This window comes from Mustela putorius, unplaced genomic scaffold (assembly GCF_011764305.1).
Source record: "Mustela putorius furo isolate JIRA1106 unplaced genomic scaffold, ASM1176430v1.1 tig00003903_pilon_pilon_pilon, whole genome shotgun sequence".
NCBI lineage: Eukaryota > Metazoa > Chordata > Mammalia > Carnivora > Mustelidae > Mustela > Mustela putorius.
Genome location: NW_025422051.1, coordinates 372,407 through 394,345, shown reverse-complemented (window position 1 = coordinate 394,345; position 21,939 = coordinate 372,407). Strand labels below are relative to the sequence as shown.

General features: G+C 38.9%; 2 protein-coding genes across 2 annotated transcripts; both read left to right on the top strand.

Moving 5' to 3' along the window:
* Positions 1-555: 555 nt before the first annotated feature.
* On the top strand, positions 556-2,031 carry LOC101673765 (diphosphoinositol polyphosphate phosphohydrolase 3-beta). The gene is made up of 2 exons (XM_004755128.3): positions 556-627; positions 1,035-2,031. Exons 1-2 carry the CDS (start codon positions 556-558, stop codon positions 1,515-1,517), a joined length of 555 nt encoding a protein of 184 aa, XP_004755185.2. The 3' UTR covers positions 1,518-2,031.
* Positions 2,032-14,748: 12,717 nt separating this feature from the next.
* Positions 14,749-21,732, top strand: LOC101674041 (P antigen family member 3). Its single transcript, XM_004755129.3, has 5 exons — positions 14,749-14,855; positions 15,897-15,988; positions 16,431-16,539; positions 18,589-18,639; positions 21,583-21,732. Exons 2-5 carry the CDS (start codon positions 15,905-15,907, stop codon positions 21,603-21,605), a joined length of 267 nt encoding a protein of 88 aa, XP_004755186.1. The 5' UTR covers positions 14,749-14,855; positions 15,897-15,904; the 3' UTR covers positions 21,606-21,732.
* Positions 21,733-21,939: the final 207 nt, after the last annotated feature.

The following is a 21,939-nucleotide window of genomic DNA, read 5'->3' as shown; positions in this document are numbered from 1 at the left end:
TTTCCCTAGAGAAGAAAGGTCCTCGTGTCTGAGCTCCAGACGGGCCTCTGAGGTGCTACAGTTTGCCTGTTCCCAATTGCAATTCCTCTGCTACACCCAAATAAACCCATTTTGCTGATAAACCATAACCGGCTGTTTTACCTTTTAGGTGGACAAACCTGTTGAAGAACTCAAAGGGTATGGATATGACTCAGCAAAGAGTAGGTACTGTTTTGCCAAGAACAGCGAGGGTCATTTTTCCTAAACCGTAAGGCGGTAGCATTCCTTCTGGACAATGATGATGCCCTTGGCCTGATGGCCTGTAAAATAAGTGTATGCGTTTCAGGCAACCGCCAGGAAGGATGAGGAGAAAGGTCTGGCCACGCCACAGCCAACTTCAACTCAAAGGCCCACGTGGAAGCGATCTTGGCCCCCAGTCACAACGCGGGAATTGAACTCCCAGGGGAAAGAGATTTCCAGCCTGGGAGGTGCGGGGCGCCTGCGCAGTGGGCCCGAGGCACCGCGCGCGCGCGGCGGGAGCCACAAGACCCCCGCCCCCGCCCCTCGCCCTCCAACATGAACGCGCACGTGAATGGGGACGCGGACGCGCACGCGGATGCGCCTCACCTCACTCAACCCCTGCCCGGCGTCTGAAGAGGGAGGGAGGCGCGCGCGGGAGCCGCGGGTGGGCGGTGTGCGGAGTGGCGGACCCGAGGGCGGTGGCGCGGGGGCGGGGCGGCGGCGCGGGGGCGGGGCGGCGGCGCGGGGCGGGGGGCGGGCGCGGGGCGGCGGCGCCTCGTCCAGTCAGGCGGCTGCGTTCGGGACCCTCCGGCCCGCACGAGGAGCGAACAGACTGACGTACTTTGCCCGCCCCCCGCCTCATCTCCCCCGGGGCTTCCTGGGCTCCCCCGGCTCACTCCTGGAGCGCCTTCTCTCCCCACCGCTCTTGTCGGTCCTTTCTCTCCCGAGCATCTCAGGCGGCGGCGGCGGCCGAGACCCCAGCAGCAGCAGCAGCGAGCGGCAGGAGCGGGCGGCCGAGAGGATGAAGTGCAAAGCCGAACCAGACGCGCACCTACGACCCGGAGGGGTTCAAGAAGCGGGCGGCGTGCCTTTGCTTCCGGAGCGAGCTCGAGGACGAGGTGCTGTTAGTGAGTAGCAGTCGGTACCCGGACCGCTGGATCGTGCCGGGCGGGGGCATGGAGCCCGAGGAGGAGCCGGGCGGTGCGGCAGTCCGAGAGGTGTACGAAGAGGCGGGAGTCAAGGGGAAGTTAGGCCGGCTCCTGGGCATTTTCGAACAGAACCAAGACCGCAAGCACAGAACGTACGTGTACGTACTGACTGTCACTGAGATTCTGGAGGATTGGGAAGATTCGGTTAGCATTGGGAGGAAGCGAGAGTGGTTCAAAATCGAAGATGCGATCAAGGTTCTCCAGTGCCACAAGCCCGTGCATGCTGAATATCTGGAAAAACTAAAGCTGGGCGGTTCCCCGACCAATGGAAACTCCGTGGCCCGGTCCCTGCCACAGAGCGATCCCTAGTATGTACCGCTCCTGCACAGACTTCGGCTTTCCGCCTACCTTAGAATAAATAGTGCCCGGAGCGCCTCTCATTCCTTGTGCGGTCTCACGGGGAGGCGGGGGGCTTCTTTTGTTTCCTTGGCAGCCCTCCGAATCACGCTTGCAGACCGTCTCGGTTGCCAGGCACTGTTTTCAGACAATTTGCACGTTTTTCAGATGGCTTTGAAAATCGCTGCGTGGTAGCACTGTAACAGATTTCGGTAACCCTAAACCACGTGGGTTTTTTGTTTTATGTTTAAGGTGCCTTAACTGCTTGCCCAGCCTTTAGCGTGTGTGTTTGTGCATACACGTTGTAGTTTGTTTTATAACATTGCACACACGTGTATGTGTGCGCACGTGTGCTTTTTTGGTACCCCTCTTGGTTTTTGTTTTTGTTTTGTAGTGAACCCCTTTAAAATCTGAACATCTTGGTTGTGGCATCTTTAATTTTATTTTCTTAAACGTGCTAGCAGCATGCCCTTATCTGATGGGAATTGGGTTAAGGATTTTATATATATATACATATATATGTATATATATAGTATTTAAGATATTTTACCTTAATATATATATGTATATATATAGTATTTAAGATATTTTACCTCTTGTCGTCTTTCCACACTGGGTAATAATTTTGTGTTCGGTAATGTGATCTGATTTGCCCCTTTCAGACCTTTCTTTAGTCATATGTACATAATTTGATTATCAAAAGAATTTTCACCAGTGTTAGTTTGTTGCTGCTTATTTGAAATGGCCATTTCCCATATAGCCCATAGGTAATTTAACAAAATATTACTATACACAGTGAATATCTTCTTGGGAAAGTTTTGTTAGCCAGACACATCCCAGTATGTACATACTATTATTCAGAGTGCACTTTAGTATGTTCAGCTTCCAACTCCATTGCCCCTTTCTTAATACCCCAGAGCAACCATGGTTCTCTCAATAGAAACTAGTTTTTTGAAAAAAAAGTTATTTCACATATTTGAATGTAGTGACATTCCAGTTAACATTCCTGACTACCGGTAAGCATAAGACTTTATACGGTGATAAGATCCCAACCCAGTAGGGTACCTTTCTTGATACTTAGCTTTTACAGACTTCTTAAACTGTCAGGACCCCTGAACACTTTCTCTTAAACTTCAGGATAAATATTTTGGGTCAGAAGACAAACTTTTGGGGGGACCAAACTAAAAATTCTTATATTTGCCTTGCTGACTTCCTTGAGACTGGGAATACCATAAAATACTTAAGTCTGCTTTCAACTTCCTCTGTTCCACCCCAACCATGTTAAAAAGTAGGTTAAAGTAAAGCCAACTTCTTGAATTGGGTATGGGGGGCGGGTGGAAAGATCATTCCTAATTTTTAGGGCAATGGAGACTATGTTATATCTTTAATCAGTGCTTGATAGGTTTTTTGGTCACTCAGCTAACTTTGAGGGTCACTTTTTTGCACTCTATTAAGAAATTTTGAAAGTAGGGGCACCTGGGTGGCTCAGTGGTTTAAGCTGCTGCCTTCGGTTCAGGTCCTGATCTCAGGGTTCTGGGATCGAGTCCCACATCGGGCTCTCTGCTCAGCAGAGAGCCTTCTTCCCTCTCTCTCTCTCTGCCTGCCTCTCTGTTTACTTGTGATCTCTCTATGTCAAATAAATAAATAAAATCTTAAAAAAAGAAATTTTGAAAGTAGATTACTCTTAGGATTTCTTATTTTCTCTCACGAGAGCTGAGGAAAAGTCCATTTTGTGAGGAGAGTATAGATGGCTAATATCATCTTACCTATAACATCTGAGATCTAGAAAATAGTCTACAAACTAATATAAATATAAGTGGATAATATCTAAATACTTTGTTATTCTGCATGTTAATGTTTTAAAAAGAATATAACCCCTGGTAGAATTGACTTGTTACCTTTTTTTTTCTCTAACTTTGGTGCAACCATTTTTTTAACAAGATTTTTTGCCATATATAAATATGTCTGAATAAAGTACATATTTTAGTTAACAAAAATATTGTCAAAGAAATGAGTAGAAAATCAGCTTTTAAATACCAGTTATATAATTTCATATTGTAAATTATGCAGAATCATCTAATGTTTTTCAAAAATGATGTTTCTTTGTACAGAAAAACATGTCTTATTTTTTAAACCTTCTAAAATCTACAAGTTAACCTTTCCTGTTACAGGAATCCAAATTGACTAATAGGTACTCTCCGTAACCTGAGATTTTTCAAAATATAAACTAACAGCAAAGGAACTGGTTTTTTGTTTTACAACTATTTCATATATAAAACTGCCCTCATCTAAAATGCTGCCACAAATACCTGGGAGGTTTAACTTATACATGGAATTTTTAGAGATAATAAAGCACAATCTTGTGTTTTGACTTTGAACTATGTATTTGACAAATGTGAACAGTACAGTGTTAATGTTAATGAACTCTTAAGAACTGTTAGCCTGTATTTTCTGTATTTTATTCAGAAACATTTGGATTGAGTTCTGTCACTTGCTAGAATTTTCTTTGGTGCCCAGATATCTTTATGTAATTTGTAAAACTCCAAGGCTTAAATTTCTAAGTTTCAATAGAACATTTTATAGTCATCACACTTAACCTTTTAAATTTACATGGGCAGTTTTTATTATATATGCTTTTGGAGTTCAGTCTAGAAAAAAATTAGGAAAGAACCCCCCCCCCAAAAAAAAGCCTTTCATTTTAAAAGAGAAGTCCAAAAAATTCAGGCTAAAACAGTTGACACAGAGCTAACAAACCTAACCGTATCTATAACTTACATCCTCTAAGAGTTTGATGCACAGTTGGAATTTTCTCCCTGCAAAGTCAGTATATAACATCCATGAATTATTTATGTGATGATTGCACAAAAAATGAACAGATGAATCTTTCAGCTCATACCCCCCCCAAAAAAACCCAAGGCATTGATCAATAAGACTTTCAAATATAAGGTAAAAATTTGTTTTCAGCAAGTTTTTGTAAAGGCTGTTTTTTTTTCTTTTCACAACTGGATAAGTGCCTATTCTTATCTTTAAAATGTTTTAAAAAGACACGTTGGAATAAAGGTGATACTGATATGCTTGGTACATAATTTCCCTAAATGTCTAATGTATTATATTTTCTATGAAACCTATGTTTTATCAAATCACTATTGAAAGAATTAACTCTGAACAGGATGGGGGGTGGCTTTAAATATTTTGATTTCTTTTGTATGGTTTCATTTGAAAGAATTGTAAAGATTTCAACATTTTTATATTAAGAAACAGCAAATAAATTGTGTGTGTGTGTGTGTGTGTGTGTCTGTGTGGGGGGTGGGCAGGAACAGGCAGTTTGTAAAGTTACAGCAACATTCAAGGGCCTTTCTGGGACAGATGGTTTAAAGGGCTCTGAAGCTGGAACTGCTCCTCTCACTTCCCCTTTAAATGGAGTCCAGTTAGAAGAAAGACAATCCCTTTATCAAAAGTTGTTAAGGAGAAGGGAGGTGAAAAATCTGTGTTAGAGCCTAAGTGCTAGTAGGTGGCTAGAGTTTTCTTTTTCAGTGTCCCTTTGGTAGAAGCTCCAAGAAAAGCAGGAAATATTTTCAGCATCATTCTAGTATTATAATCATCCTTATGAATGATTGTTGGCCTGTTAGACTATGAACTCTTTTGAGCAGTAGGACCCAAAGTGAATCCTGTCCCTTTTCTCAGAGCCTAGAAGAATGGCTAAAATTAGGAGACATTTGTTGTTGATCCACAGATTAGAAATGTCTACTACTACTATATTCTTGATTTCTTAGTTTCATATTTTACCTGAAACAATCTCTTATTTTCATGTGGCCCCAGAGTGGAACTGTACTGGATAATTCACTGAAGGCTGTTACAATACAGAGTAGTTGGTGACTATTAGTAGACTCTCAGTATTTATTGCCTAGAGGAACTGATGAACCAATAAAATAATAGGATTTTTTTAGGTAAATGGCAAAGATTTATTCGGGTTTACTTTGAAAGAATCAAGTATGTGAGCCCAATGATAATTGGAATTGTGAAGCATAGGTAAGCTCTGTCACACTCCCAGGAACAAGCTCATCCTATAGTTTTGGACACTTCTCTGTTTATTACAATGACTATTCTCCATGTTGTTACACTACCACTGTATATGTACAGACTTCTGATTTGGCATGTATGGCCTTTTTTGCATTTTTATGATTTTGTGTCTGTATTTCCCACTCATGTGGGTCCTTGAGTGCAAGGACCTAGTTTCCTTGAGTCTTTTTATGTAGCTACAAAACATCACTTGAAATGTGGTAGACATTACTGAAGACTTGTCTAAATAATTAATATTTTGTAATGACACTGAGTACGGAAGCATTTACCCCCTAAATTGCTGTCTACCATATATGTGTTTTCGTATATCAGGTGTCACAGACTGTTTCAAGGCAACTGTGAGATACTAGCAAAAGTTCTTACTCCTATGTCTCTATCATCCCAGACATGTGCCTCCTGATGGCAGTAACCTACACCACCCATTAAATATATTTGCCACAATTTTGAGCCTAAATCAGTCTATGTCTCTAGACATTGCTAATCTATAGAAAAGGGAATATAGGCCACCTGGGTGGCTCAGTTGTTAAGCTTCTGCCTTTGGCTCAGATCATGGTCCCTGGGTACTGGGATGGAGCCCGGAATCAGGCTCTCTGCTCAACGCGGAGCCTGATTCTCCCTTTCCCTCTCCCCCTGCTTGTGTTCCCTCTCCTGCTGTGTGTCTCTCTCTGTCAAATAGATAAGTAAAATCTGTTTTAAAAAAAGAAAGGGGAATAGAGAAACATTACACCACAGAGTTGATGTCAGCAGAATCCCGGCTGTAGGAAACTGTAAGACTAATGATCCAGTTTCTTCAGTAAAGGAATTGCCAGGATGAAAGAAAGAAATGGAGGATGAACCTATAAATTAAAAGTGACTTAAGAGACACATCAACCAATTGTAACATATGGATCCTTTTGGGATCCTTATTTGACTAAACTGTAGAATAAATACATATATGAGAATCCAAATAATTATAAAATCGACTTGATATTTAATATTCATTGGAATAATGTTATTGTAGTTATGTTGAAAACAAGAGTCCTTAACTTTTAGAGCTACATTCTTAAATATTTGTGGTTGAAATGACATCTGGAATTTGCTTTGTAAGTGGATATTAAGTGCATTAGAGATAATAAAAGAAGGTTGGCCTTGAGCTGATAATTATTAAAGCTAGGTGATGGTTCATTATCTATACTCCTCTCTGCTTTTGTATGTTTGAAATTTTCCACAAGAAAAAGTTAATAAAGATATTTGTCACAGTTCTTAATAAGCTAATATATATATATAAGGCACAGAGACAGGAGGAAGAAAAATTTTAGATTGTTTAGAATATGTTGGCTCCATATTCCCTCTTCTAGCCCAGGAGATAAAATGCCCAAAAAGAGAGGGCTGACAAACTCTGGAGTGGCTAGTGTTTCTCTTCCTACAGGCCAGTGTTAGCATTTTTTTCCTTTTAATTTGGCTCATTGAAACAGAAAGACTTAAATTCTTATTGATTGAAAAATAGGAATGCATTCTCACGTTCTGTTGAACAGGATATTTGACACAGTCTAGTTCATATCAATGTGAAAGAGCAGAAATAGAGTCTCCAGGGAACAAATTTCTGGAATTTTATAAAAATCAGTAAAATGCCATTTTTGAATAGTTTCTTAAGAAAAATAGTGGCTATAGACTTATTAGTTGCATATTTATTAACTTTAAAGTTTCATTTGAAGGTAGGTGAAACAGGAAAGTAAGTAGTTAACATTCCTGACTATAGATATTCCTTCTGTTTTGGACTGTGCTTAGAATTCTGTAAAGGCTAAAACCTCCTAAGGCAGAGTTAGTGAAGTTGTGCAGAAATCAAGAGACATGGGGTCTGTCCCAGCTTCTGTGAGTAAAGGAGCAGGCAGAAAAAACAACATTGGAAGTCCCTTCCAGGAAAATGTGAAGCTGATGCTACCCATTCCACACCTGCTCTCTAAGTGCATTTTAATCACAAGAGCAGGTAGTTCTAGAGAAATAATGGTTTCTCGGAAAAGGCTGGTTGAAAGCTTTACCTAATAGTGTCCCTTATTGGGGCGCCTGGGTGGCTCAGTGGTTTAAGCCTCTGCCTTCGGCTCGGGTCATGATCTCAGGGTCCTGGGGTCGAGCCCCACGTCGGGCTCTTTGCTCAGCGGGGAGCCTGCTTCCCCCTCTCTCTCTACCTGCCTCTCTGCCTACTTGTGATCTCTCTCTATCAAATAAATAAATAAAAATCTTAAAAAAAAAAAAAGAGTGCCCCTTATTAGCCCCAGCTGGGCAGACCTTTCTCTTCCAAAGTCCCCCTGTTAGAAGGAACAGAAATATTCCACAAAATTTCTCATTAGTCTTTTCTAGGAAGTCGTTTCCTAACTTGAGTTTGTTCTAATTTCAGCAGGTTTTTAAAATTTTGATGCAGGGGGTGCCTACATGGCTCAGCTGGTTAAGTGTCTGCCTTCAGCTTGGGTCATGATCCAGGATCTTGGGATGGAGGCCCCTGTCGGGTTCCCTGCTTGATGCAGAGGCTGCTTCTTCCTCTCTTTGCCTGCCTTTCCCCCTGCTTGTGCTCTTTCTCTCTGCCAAATAAATAAAATATTAAAAAAAATAAAATTTCGAGGCAGAAAGATGGGAATGGAACTGTAGGTGGTGGTTGCAAATTAAAACAAATAGTGGTTTGGAGTCCCAACAGGCCATGGATCAAAGCTGATTGTAGCCTCTGCTAAGTTACTTCACCTCTCTAATCTTAAGTTATCTCTTCTGTAAAATGGGGATAATCATAGCCCCTTCCTTTATAAATAGCACTGCTTATGAGAAGCCCTTTTGATCTCTTGGGGTAGAGTATTCTCATGTTCCCAAGTACCCCACTGTGTTGTTATTTCATAGTTCTTATCAAAATTGTATTTTTATTTATTATATTTATTAGCCTGAATGTTTCTCTCTTCTGAACTCTGTAGTCCCCTGACTCTGGGATTGAGACTAGATTGTCTCTGTGTCCCCAGAGTCTGGCATGGGGCCTAGAACATGGTGCCCCACAAGTGCTAATAACATGTTTAGTTTATAAATGATTGTCATACCTCCAACTTTTCAAAAATATATTGCTGGGGACGCCTGGGTGGCTCAGTTGGTTAAGCAGCTGCCTTCGGCTCAGGTCATCATCCCAGCGTCCTGGGATCGAGTCCCACATCGGGCTCCTTGCTCAGCAGGGAGCCTGCTTCTCCCTCTGCCTCTGCCTGCCATTCTGTCTGCCTGTGTTCGGTCTCTCCCTCTCTCTCTCTGATAAATAAATAAAATCTTTAAAAATATATATATATATATTGCTGTTATTTTACCAAGTATTTGCTGGAAAATGTGAAAATTGATATACCATAAGACTGGTATTTACTCAAATTTTTTTTTATTGAGAAAAAAATTTTGTCTATCAATCATGCTTCCATTTTTCAGAATCTTCTAGTAACAACTATTACTAACCTTAATACTATGGGATATTCCCTAAGAGGCTGAACTGGCCCCACCTCTGCATTTGATAACTCACTGAACTTTCCCAAATACAAGTGATGGAAACATGGTAGGCCCTTTCTATTTATTCAGTTTAAGAACTGTTGAATGAATACAAGTATGCCAATTATATCATTTTCTTTTACAGAAAAAAGATAGCAATGGGAGGGGGGTGTCTGTATGGCACAGTCAGGTAGGCGTTTGCCTTCAGCTCAGGTCATGATCCCAGGGTTCTGGGATTGACCCCCATGTCAGGATCCTTGCTCAGTGGGGAGCTTCTCCCTCCCCCTGCTTGCACTCTCATTCACTCTTTTTCTCTCTCCCTCTCAAATAAAAATCTTTTAAAAAAAGAAGGATAGCAATCAGGATTAGATGGTAACAAATTCACACATATAAGACAAGACAAGGCCAAGACCTGACTGATTCAACTAGTAAAGACACAAAGAGCTACTTTTAGATTTAGACAGTTTATATACACAGTGCAAAGAAGAATGAGCTAATGGTGCCGGCTCCCCAGGTTCTTGTCCCACATACCCTAATTAACAAAGAAACAAAAGGGGCTGTATATGAATAGACAGTTTTCCAAAGAAGGCGTACAGATGGCTAACAGCCACATGGAAAGATGCTCAACATCATTCATGATTAGGGAGATACTAATCAAAACCATGATGTGATACCACCTCACACCTCTCAGAATGGCTAAAATTAACATAGGAAACAACAGGTCTTGGCAAAGATGCAGAGAAGGAGGAACCCTCTTACACTGCTGGTGAGACCGCAAACTGGTGCAGCCACTCTGGAAAACAGTATGGAGTTTCCTTAAAAAGTTAAAAATAGAACTATACTATGAACCAGCAATTGTGTACTAGGTATTTACCCAAAGAATACAAAAACACAAATTCAAAGAGATACATGCATCCCAATGTTTATACCAGCAATATCTACAACAGCCAAATTATGGAAAGAGCCCAAGTGTCCATCAACTGAAGAACAGATAAGGATGATGTAGTATAAATATACACAATAGGATATTAGCCAAAAAAAAAAAAAAAAGAATGAAATCTTACCATTTGCAATGACACAGATGGAGCTAGAGGGTATATTGCTAAGAGACATAGGTCAGAGAAAGACAAATATCCTATGATTTCACTCCTGGAATTTAAGAAACAAATGAACATGGGGGGAGGGGACAAGAGGCAAACTAAGAAACAGACAATTTAGAGAACAAACATGATTACTGGAGGGAAGGTAATTAAATAGGTGGAATAGATTAAATGGGTGATGGGTATTGTGATGAGCATCAGGTATTGTATATAGGTGATGAGTCACTAAATTCAACACCTGAAACTAAATTTCACTGTATGTTAACGACCTGGAATTTACATTATACCCAAGCAGAGCAGGAATTTCTATTTTATTAACTGTGGGCCGCTTAAATTCCATGCTTCAGCCAACAGACCAAACAAATTGCTAGAGTCCTTTCTAACTCCTTGAGCTGTAATACTGAATGTGAAATCTTTGCTTAGTGGCCCATATCAATAAACTCAGCCTGAGCCAACTTTATGTTCATTTCACCATTGTTCCATATTCCATGGATATTCTTAGTATCCATTCCCACACATGTTCTCCAGATTTCTGTCTGTATAAATCATAAATTCAAGTAGCTCTTTTGCCATGCAGCTCACCTCCTCATGGGTTACATAGTACCTCACCTTTAGGGGCCTACTGGGATGTGAGTTCAGTTATAGGTCTAAAAGTAAAGAAGGGTGATGGCAAGTGGGTCCTGAGGACAATCAGCATTGTTATGCATGAAAACTGCCTCATGGGGGGCTCTTACCATTTGCTTAAGCAATGAAAGTCTAATACCCTCAGACACAGGTGAAAAAGCTATACTACTGTGGGTGGGGAAGCTACCCCTGGGAATGGGGAGACCAATTCCACTGGCCATGAGGTGAAATCATCTACTGGTGAATAAGACTTGTCAGAACTTAGGGGTTCAATGTAACAGCTTTATCAAGGCCTTCCTACACGTTCCTATTCCAATTTACAGGATCACCTTCTTTCCCAATCAATTGCCCTCACTTCAACAGTAGACACCCTGCAAGGCTAGGTCTTCCATTGTAATGCAGCCAATTAAAGGATAAGATTCAGTATTTGATTTTCAGGAATTTCAATCCTGTTTCTACGGGAGATAAGGCTCTCCTTCAGGGCACAAATAGAAAAACTTAAGACATTTGTTACTCAGAATTCAAATCCTTCAGCTCATCTTTTTCTCTTACTACTTTGTCCAGGGACATTTGGAGAAACCAACCGATGTCCTTATATCCTTAGCTTTCAAAAAATATTCTAAATATCATATACAGAGTCACTTAGCTCCTTCTTTCTTAGGAGTATCCACTGCAGATATTTTGCATATCTCTATAAACAATTCATGGACTATCTCTCTTTACTGCTGAAAATAGAGTCATTAATTTCTCTAAATCTAGTAATACTAAACAGTCAATTCCAGAAACTCAAGAATTCATTCAGAAAACTCATCTTTAACATTCAGTTCCTCTAAAACCACTCTCAGCACCAAAATGTGCATTAATTGGTGTTCTCCAGAGAAACAGAACCAATAAGATATAGATATAGATAGATATAGGTAAATACAAAAGTATTATAGGAATTGGCTCTTGTGATTGTGAGGCTGAGAAATCTCACAATTTTCTGTCTGCAGGCTGGAGAAAAAGGAAAGTCAGTGCTGTGATTCAGAGTCTGAAGGCTTGAGAATCATGGGACTGACCAATGGCCTAAGTCACTGTCTGAGTCCAAAAGCTTAAGAACCAGGAACACTGATTTCTGAGGGCAAAAGATGGATGTCTCAGCTGAAGCAGAGAGCAAATTCTTACTTTACCTTTTTGTTCTATTTAGGACCACAACAAATTAAATGATGCCCATTAACATTGAAGAGGGCAGTCTTCTTTACTCAGGCTACTGATTTAAATGTTAATCTCCTCTGGGAACATTGTCAAAGACACACCAAAAAATAATACTTTACAAGCTACCTGGGCATTCCTTAGCTTAATCAAGCCGACACATAAAATGGACCAGCACACCAGTGAAGCCATAAGAGCCTTGGGTTTTACTTGAAGAAAAGCCTTTTGATTTGTTGTTTTATTTCTTTGTTTTTTTAGAAAATTCCCTTAATACATTAAAGGTATTCATGTTACCTGTTTCTTCTTCTTAAGTGTCAGCAGGTGCCTACAGCCTCTTGTTCTCTTGGTGTCTTGTGAAGACTGTATGCATTACTTGGCTGTATCAAAAGGACTCCATATCCTACTACACCTATCCTCTGTGTATCTTATGAAGCAAGTGTGAGAGTTGCATTTCACGTAATAAGTAATACATAATTTGACCTCAACCACCAAGCAGTCTGAGCTAAGATTCCAGCTCTTTATGTTACTCTGGAAAATGACAGCTTCCCTGAATCTGTAGAATTTGCTCCACCCCCCAATCTCACCCTTGGGCCTGTTAAAACTTAATTTTTCCTGTACCCCTAGGACTAAAAATACATTATATGTTTATTAAAGAATTAATTTAAAAAAAACTTAATTTTTTCCCTAGATTCTCCTGCTTGAAAGAAAGGACACTCTTGTCGTGTGGGAAATTGCAGCACTCCCACAGGTAGAGCATCTGCTGGGAGTCCCAAATCCTAACTCCTTGCTTAGCAGCCCAGAGAGTTCCTAGAGTCAGGCATCAGGCAATTCTTGTTTTGACAATGTCTTTCATATTTTCTGCTGTTTCCTGTGTGTCACCAGAGCTGCTTCACAGACTAGCTTTCATCCAAGTCCAGTCACTGCCTTATAACAAGTTGGGCAGCAGCTATCTCCCACAGGAATGGTGAGAGAAAGCTGAAGATTGGCAAACCTCTGCCCTTTGAAGTGGACTGAACAATTCAGGAATAATCAAAGCCCAGATCCTCATGAACCATTGCTGTCTAGCCATTTGATGGCATGAATTTGACCATTTGCTGGTTATGTGGTCACAGAAAGTCCAAGTCCAGAAATCACAATCGCCCATTCTTTGAGCACTTGATAGCCCTCATTAACAACAGGTATTAACAGGGAAAAAAGCAAGTTAAATTTGGTAATGATGGTGTCCTTGCTGAGATTATCAAAAAGGATAAAAGATAAACTAAATGTAAGACCAAGGATTATGATTAGTCTCAGTCCTAAATTTTTTTTTTTTTTTTTAAGAAACACAATTCCTATTCAACCTGCTTTTTATGGGGAGAAAGACGGAGACTTACTTTACCCTGACTCATGGTATTTCTTTAAAAGAAGCCTCGGGGCACCTGAGTAGCTCAGTCAGTTAAGTGTCTGTCTTCCACTCACCTCATGATCTCCGAGTCCTGGGATCAAGCCCAGCATTTGGCTCCCTACTTGCCAGGGAGCCTGCTCCTTCCTCTCCCACTGCTGTTCCCCTTGCTTCTACTCTCTCTCTCTCTGTGTGTCAAATAAATAAATAAAATCTTTAAAAAATTAAAAATTAAAATAAAATAAAAGAAGCCTAACTGGATAGAATACATACGAGTTCACCAAAACATCCTAATTTATTTTCAAAATGCTACTTTCTGATTAGGGCCCCCTTCCTGACCTTTCCTTCCATATACTACTTCTCACAGAAAACTGGTAAGTTATATAAAAGTAATAAGAAAGGAAATCTGCACACAGCTCTTTGTTTATGTTCATAAGAGCTCATACTCCACTGGGTTCCTCAACATAACTTCACTAATCCAGGAATCTCTTGCCGAAGAAGATAAAAATGGGAAATAACTCTTATTCATTCCAAGAATTTTACAAGACCCATCAATTCTTCAATTAAAAAGTGCCAAGTGACATTTTTCAACCTCATGACTCTTTGAACCATTGTCTTAAAATTCTTGCCTCACCACATTCTCTAAGTCCAAACCAGTCTATTATGATTAACATACATTAACTACACTTTATCCTGACGTTTGTAGACCTGCTCTACATCAACTTTGAAATCTGAATAAATATCTCTCCTGCCCTGCCACCTGCAAGACTCTACTAAAGCTCAGTCCAGGTAGGGCTCTCCCTTACACTATTATGCAATAAAGTCACCTTCACTTAGCAAATTGGCTGATATTTTTTTTCCTTTTTTTAAAATAATTTTTTTTATAAACATATAATATATTTTTATCCCCTGGGGTACAGGTATGTGAATCACCAGGTTTACACACTTCACAGCACTCACCATAGCACATACCCTCCCCAATGTCCATTACCCCACCCCCCTTCCCCCAACACCCCTCCCCCCAGCAACCCTCAGTTTGTTTTGTGAGACTGACAGTGGACTGAGCATGACAGACGTCCCAGAAACCCAGAAATGATTAATCAAAGCATGTATAAAAATAATAAAAACATCCATTTCTGTCACGTTGTTCTGAGAAACATTCTTCACAAAGGGTAACCCGGGTTATCGGTCTCCAAAGTTTCTGGATGCACAGGAACGACTAGACAGGAAGAAAAAGCCCTGTTTCTTGTTCTCGGGAGGCTGCGCGGTTCTGAGTCTCAGTGGCAACCTCTAGCAAACCTCAACCCACATTTCACGTGCCTCAATCAGTGCGCATGCCCGTTGCTGTGCACGTCAGTTTCTGCACATGCGCCTTGCAGTCTGTGTTCTGCGACCAGAGCTGAGGCGAAGGCAGTCGTGTTCCTTACGTCTTGATTCTTTCTGTGGAAGACGCTCCTGGTAGGTCCACAAATCAGTTTTTCCAGGAATCTTAAGTGTGATTTACTGTAAAGGGGGTGCTGTTGGGCTTCGGGCAAGTCCAGGTGGCACAATCGGTAGCCTCCAGGAAGGAAGGTTGTGTTGGTCGCCATTCTTCTCACAGGCGTTGTGACCGTCATGGCGGTTGTTAGTCGGCGTGGGGGTGGGAGGGCAGGCAAGGGAGGAATGTGAGACACAGAGAGAACGGGTCAAATAAAGATGGGGGTGCGCCTTGGGGTTATTATTTGAGGTGTTTGGGTCCCGAAAGTACCTGGAACTGCCGGCAGAGCGCGGAAGCTGGATTCCTCGCTGGGGCCCTGGGCAGGGAGCCAGCCAGGTGGGCAGAAAAAAAGGGTCTAGAAACGGGGAATGCTGTGGGGTTGTAACTGCTTTCTGAGACTAGTGGTGTACCATGCGAAATGCAAGGGAGGAGAGGACCCTTTAATCGGTGTTGACACTAAACATCTCTGCCCTTGTAGTGTGAAAACAGCCAGGTCATGATCTCAGGGTCCTGGGATCGAGCCCCACATTGGGCTCTCTGCTCAGCCGGAGGCCGGCTTCCTCCTCTCTCTCTGCCCGCCACTCTGCCTACTTATGATCTCTCTCTCTCTCTCTGTGTGTGTCAAATAAATAAATTTTAAAAAAAAGAAAAGAAAAGAAAACAGCTATATATCCTGGGGCTTGGAAAGTATTTGGGGGGCGCCTGGGTGGCTCAGTCAGTTAAACGTCTGCCTTCGGCTTAGGTCATGAACCCAGGGTCTTGGGATGGAGCCCCACACGGACTCCCTGCTGGGTGGGGATTCTGCTTCTCCCTCTCCCTCTGTTGCTCCCAGGGCTTGTGCTTGGCGAGTGTGCTCGTGTGTGTGCGCGCGCGCGTTCTCTCTCTCTCTGATATATAAATAAATTTTTTTTTAACTTAAAATATCTTCAAAGTTAAAAAAAATTAAAAGAAAATATTTAGCCATGGTAGTGGTATAGCTATTCTCTAGATACATTTTCCAAATACCAATATTCTACTTTCAGGGTGAAATATGAGTGAGCTTGTAAAACCAAGATCCAAATCTAAACAAAGAAGAAATGATCAAAAGTGTTCCCAGGGAATTGAAACTGTGGTTGTGAGTACTTTAACATTTGATGTTTTCTATTACCAGAAATTTATATTTTTGAAAATTTTGCTAAACTACTATGGATACAATGATAAGTTTTCTCTGGTGATAAATGGGAGGGAAACACTGATCCAGGAGAATTCCATTGAGGTGTTGCCTGTGGAAATATACCCTGGGATTTCTTTCCCATGTTTTTTTAACAACAAACTGCACACATCTATCCCAGTATAATTTAAAGTAGCCTCCAAAGTCCTTGTTGGTATTTTTTCTTGAGTAGTCTATGGGAAGAGTAACTTCATTAAAAATAAGTTTATAGAATCTGGTTTTAAAAATGCCTTTATACTTATTTATGACTAGATATATCTGTGTATTTTATGATTCATATTGTTGGCATGTATGAACAACAAAGCTTTTTATTTGCCCACGTGTGTGCATGCACACACACCCCTAGGCCCAGCAGCTCAGTGATGAGCAACTGAAACAGAAGAAGGCACCACCTGCAAAACAGGATATTACACCTGATCAAGGGAAGGAAGCTGAAGGAGGACCTGTGGCTCAAGGTGAAGGGAAAGGGAAGAAGAATGCTTAAGGGGGCTGGGGGCATATGTGGGCATCATGCATTATGACATATAACAGGAGGAAGGAAAACAGATTATCTCAAACCTTTCCTGAAAGTAGGCTGAAAATATGAGGAGACAATATTCGCAGCTTTGTGTGGTCTTCACTATAATGAATTTGTGATTTTTGTACAAGATTTTTTTTTGCTTGAAAATATAGACCTTGCCAAAACAAAGGAAACTGTATTCAATTATAACTACAAAAATTGCACATCATTTCAATAGTTTGTTTTCCTCAGAACGTTGTTATGTGAGCTTTTTAGTCATTGCATCAAAAGCATAAATGATTAAAAGTGTAAGCAACTTTTAACAGCACATGCAAAGTCAACATATAACACCTGGAATAAGAGCCTGTTTGCGTAAGGATGGTAGTCTCATTTTATGAGAAAACAGGCTCAGGGATCATGGTTTGCCAAAGAGCACTTCACTCATGGAGGCATAATTCATATTTCATTCCAAAATTTATGTTCTTCTTACTACATATGTTGTTGTATGAGAAGTGTATGAAATCTTGCCATTTGCAATGGTGTGGATGGAGCTAGAATGTATTATGCTAAGCAGATTAAATCAGAGAAAGACAAATATACGATTTCACTCATGTGAGATTTAAGAAACAAAACAGATGAACACAGAAAAAAGAGAGGCAAGCCAAGAAACAGACTCTTAACTATAGAGAAAAAACTGTGGGTTACTGGAGGGGAGTTGGGCCGGGGTGAGAGGGTGGTGGGTGGGATGGGTTAAACAGGTAATTGTTCTTAAGGAGAGTATTTTTTTGTGATGAGCACTGGATGTTGTATGTAAGTGATGAATCATTAAATTCTACATCTGAAACTAATATACCATTTGTTAATTAACTGGAATTTAAATACAAACTTTAAGAAAAAAAATAAAAACAAACAAAAGTGAATTGCTTTGTATAAAATGCTTAATATTCCAATATGTCTTTACTGTAAAGTAGCTCAGTCCTGGCCCAGGAATAAATGCAGTTCAGTGGAGCAGGAGAGAGACTCCAGAAGAGAGCTCAATAAATGATAGCCACTATTTCCTTTTATTGTTAGTTTGATTTGGTAAACTTGGTAATAGCTGGGTAATTTAGAATACTGGCATATAGTTAAATATATTAGTATGATTTTTAAATTGGCTTTTAAAAGATGTTTAAATACTTCTATGATTAGGAAAATCAAAAGTACCTTAAAATTACCATACAACCAAAAACTTTCTTCTAAATATAGTATTTTTACCACTTATACTCAATTATTTACACAGTTCAGGGCATGGATTATTTCAGCAATTCATTGTTAAAAGGTTTCCACTATATGACTGACAGCAAAGCCCATTAATTTCCTTCCAACCTACTTCCTTTATTCTCATTTTAGGACAGAAATTTTGCTAATACTTTGATGGTGTTTTTGATACTTTGTTCTAAATAGGACTTGTTTATGAAAACTTACGTATAGGATCTTTGTACCTTAATATAGCTAGTTAATTTTAATAAAGTAAGTTTCAGGTTGCCCCAAAAAGGGTTGTGTATCACTACTACAAGATTTGTCATAAGCCCAAATATGCACATAGTGAATCCTTTAGAAAATTACTTTTTTATTGCAGTTAAAATCCTGTCCATAGTGTGGATTTCAGATTTTGTAGATAGCTGATGCTCTCTACTCTTGGTGGTGGTATAATTTATATATATATATATATATATATATATATATATGTATATATATACATATATATATAATATATAATATCCTTGTGATATAATGGAAATGGAAATGTAGTGTGTTTATCTTTTTGTGTGTGTGGTTTATCTTTAGATTGTCATTTAAAATAGTTTTTCATAATATAGGAAAACAAAGATGTAAGTCTATCCTTCCATCATAGTTACCATCATAGTAACCTACAGGATTTCATTTCATATAACTGAAGGAATAAATATTTTTTCCTTATTTATATTTCATGTTCATTGCTTAAACTGTTAACTTTTTTTTTAAGAGCCTGATGGGGAAGTTGATCTCTGGGAGCTGGCTGAACCAAAGACTTGGGGTAAGGGTAAAGATGGTCTGAATGACAAGGGGCAAATTTACCAAATGTAGAGCCCATTAAAATGCCAGAAGCAGGTATGTTAGCCATTAAGAATGCAAAGTATGTGGTTTTAGTTTTCGGAATATTTTATCACCAATAATATAGATATAACATTATTGTTGCTTTAATAAAACAGTTGCATTTTAAATCCTTTCCCCAAAGAAGCCTCAAATGACTAAAAAAGAAAGTGACAAGAGATATTCAAGTTTATTATTCTACATATAATAAAGATTATTTGGTAGGTAATTTGGACCCTAAGTGCATAACTGCCTTACTTATAGACCATCAGATCTAGAAACAAATTTGGTCAAAGCCATATTGAACTATAAAATATAAAACCATTTTCTTAATTTTGAGTGTAAGTACTTTAACCAAGAGCTGATAATTTTCAGATTCTTTCATAATTTCTACTTTTACAAATACATAATGCATTCATAATAAATATCAGCTTATATAAAATATACTGAGGCACTGAAGTAGGTTCTACTACCAGCTCTAACATGATTTGTATGATTCCAGGAGAATCCCTTAACTTCTAAACTCACCTTTACTCCTGTATAATTAGTGAAGTCAAATCAGATATATTAAAGTAACTTTTAATGCTGATTTTTACATTCTCTGGTTCTGTTGGACAGCATATATAGAATACAAAGATAGGCTGTTTTGCATGACTCAAATTATAAAATATCATCTGGCATCAAATTTTAACATTTGAATTGAGATTTCATTGCTACTAAGATAATGAGTAAATACTGCTTGATGTTTTTCTATATGGAAACCCAAATAGGTATAAGTAGATTCCATCAAATTCTGATTTCTTTTGGCTGTTAAAAAAATCGCATTTTAAGTCCTTTATCCCAATAAAGCCTCAAATGACTACATAAGAAAATGGCAAGAGGGAGTCAAGTTTCTAGTATCTGTGGCAGATCAAGTAGAGAAAATCCATGTAATCACTGAAGCTCAAGATGGGTTTAAGATCTCTGTGCTAAGCACACTCACTTTCCCATCAGTCTTCATGAGATACTGTCCCTAATAAAAATGTGAACACTATGATAACATCACATATAATCATAGGGAAAATGACGTAAATTGCTGCCTTGAGACATATATTGATAAGATTTGAAGTTTAAAGTCTTTAACTTTAATAATTCCTAAGTAATCAACATATTTTATACATTTGTTTTTCTAATCATTGACCATAATAAGAGCTTCTGAATTTAAATGACACATTTGGTATTTAGAGAGGAAATTACCTTTAATTGGCCTAAACCTTTTTAGTCTACATTGCTGAACCATTCCATTAGACTATTTATATAAAAAATAGTTTTCAGACTATTTCTGGGAGCCTACTGAACATGGATAAAATGTACTCATAGGAAGATCATAGCCTTTAAAATGCATGTTATTACTTAGATAATACATTACAGCAGTATCCAATATAAAAGGCAAGAAAAAAAGAAGCAATGGAATAAACCTAACAAAAAGGAAAAAGGTACTTAATAAAAGGTATGGAATATTAGTAAAAGGGAAAGTAATGCAACTAATAAATCAGGAAGACTGCTCTTCTAAAAAATATTTATGGGGCACCTGGGTGGCTCAGTGGGTTAAAGCCTCTGCCTTCAGCTCAGGTCATGATCCCAGGGTCCTGGGATCGAGTCCCGCATCAGGCTCTCTGCTCAGCAGGGAACCTGCTTCCCCCCCTCTCTCTCTGTGCCTGCCTCTCTGCCCACTTGTCATCTGTCTGTCAAATAAATAAATAAAATCTTTAAAAAAAATTTATGAAGAGTATCCACTAGTGTACATAATCCTGAAGAAAATTTAAAAAGTGAAGTGTACATAATAAAGAATATGAACAAGACACTAATAAAGGGTATTTTATATAATTGAAAGTGAATATGTTCTTGAACTCTTAATATTTTTAAGTATGGATGAAATGATTGATATAGTAGGAAAACTTATATATCCCTGTAGTATTTGAATATCTGAACATTGCAGATAATATGAGAAAACTTCTGAAGTTTTTCAGAGTTGTCCCTCAGAAGCACTTACTTTTAGTGAATAATATGATATTGATTGTATACTTGAAAGGTGGAGAAAGTAAACATTTTTAAACATTCTCACAGACAAGTTAACTATATGCAGTAATGGATATGTTAATTACTTATGTTTATTTGGTAGTCACAGTGTACAAGTAGGAGAAAAATCATCATGTACACTTGAAGTATATACAAGTATATTTGACAATTATTCCTCAATAAAAGTTTTTTTTAAAAAGCACTTACTTTTAGAAACAAATGTTTGACTTTTCTAGGTATCTTCCTCTCCCTTTCTTCATTCATTTCCTTTTTCCCCTCCTCAATTCATTCCCTCCATTTTTGTATCATGCTATAAAGACATGGTATATATGTGCTTCACATTTTGATGTCAGAAACAATGGTGATGACTTAAAATCAGTATGACCATGTAATTTATGATACAAATGGTCAGCAAAAATATGACATTGTCTAAGCTATCTTATATCCAGAATGTTATTTCAAGTGGAAGCTTTTATTTTATTTATTTTTAAATATTTCTTATTTACTTAGCACAAACACACAAGTGGGGGAGGGGCAGAGGGTGAGAAAGAGAATATCCAATAGACTCCATGCTGAGCCCTACATGGTCTTGATCTCATGACCCTGATATCATGACCTGAGTTCTGTTCATTTATTATATTCTGAACTTGAACAGCCTTTTTGTTTCCTTGTACCCAGAGAAAGAGTAATATTTTAAAAATATTGATTAAATATATGCTTAGAAATCTATCGTGTAAAACCAAAACTATAGTGTTTGTTGTACAACTTTAATGTACTATAAATAAAATTCTGCTAAGTAATGTTTCCAACTGTTTTGTTTACCTTACAGATGAAGGGCAATCACAGGTTTAAAAGAAGACTGAAGCTGAAAAGAAGCTTAAAAGAAGCTGAAACCATGCAAAGTGTTCTTATGTTGGATATTTCACTGTTAAAACTTTCTCAATAAAGTTTTACAACTTTCTCCAAAGAATCATGCAAATATTTTGTTAAACTTATTTCTAAGCATTGATGCTATTGAAAATCATATCAGTTCATTTATTATTTCCCTGAAAGAGAACATTTATTGAACATCTACTTTGTAATTTTCATGTCTTTTTTATTCAAGTATAATTAATATTCAGTGTTATATTAGTTTCAGGTATACAATATAATGATTCAACAATTCTACACATTACCTGATGGTCAT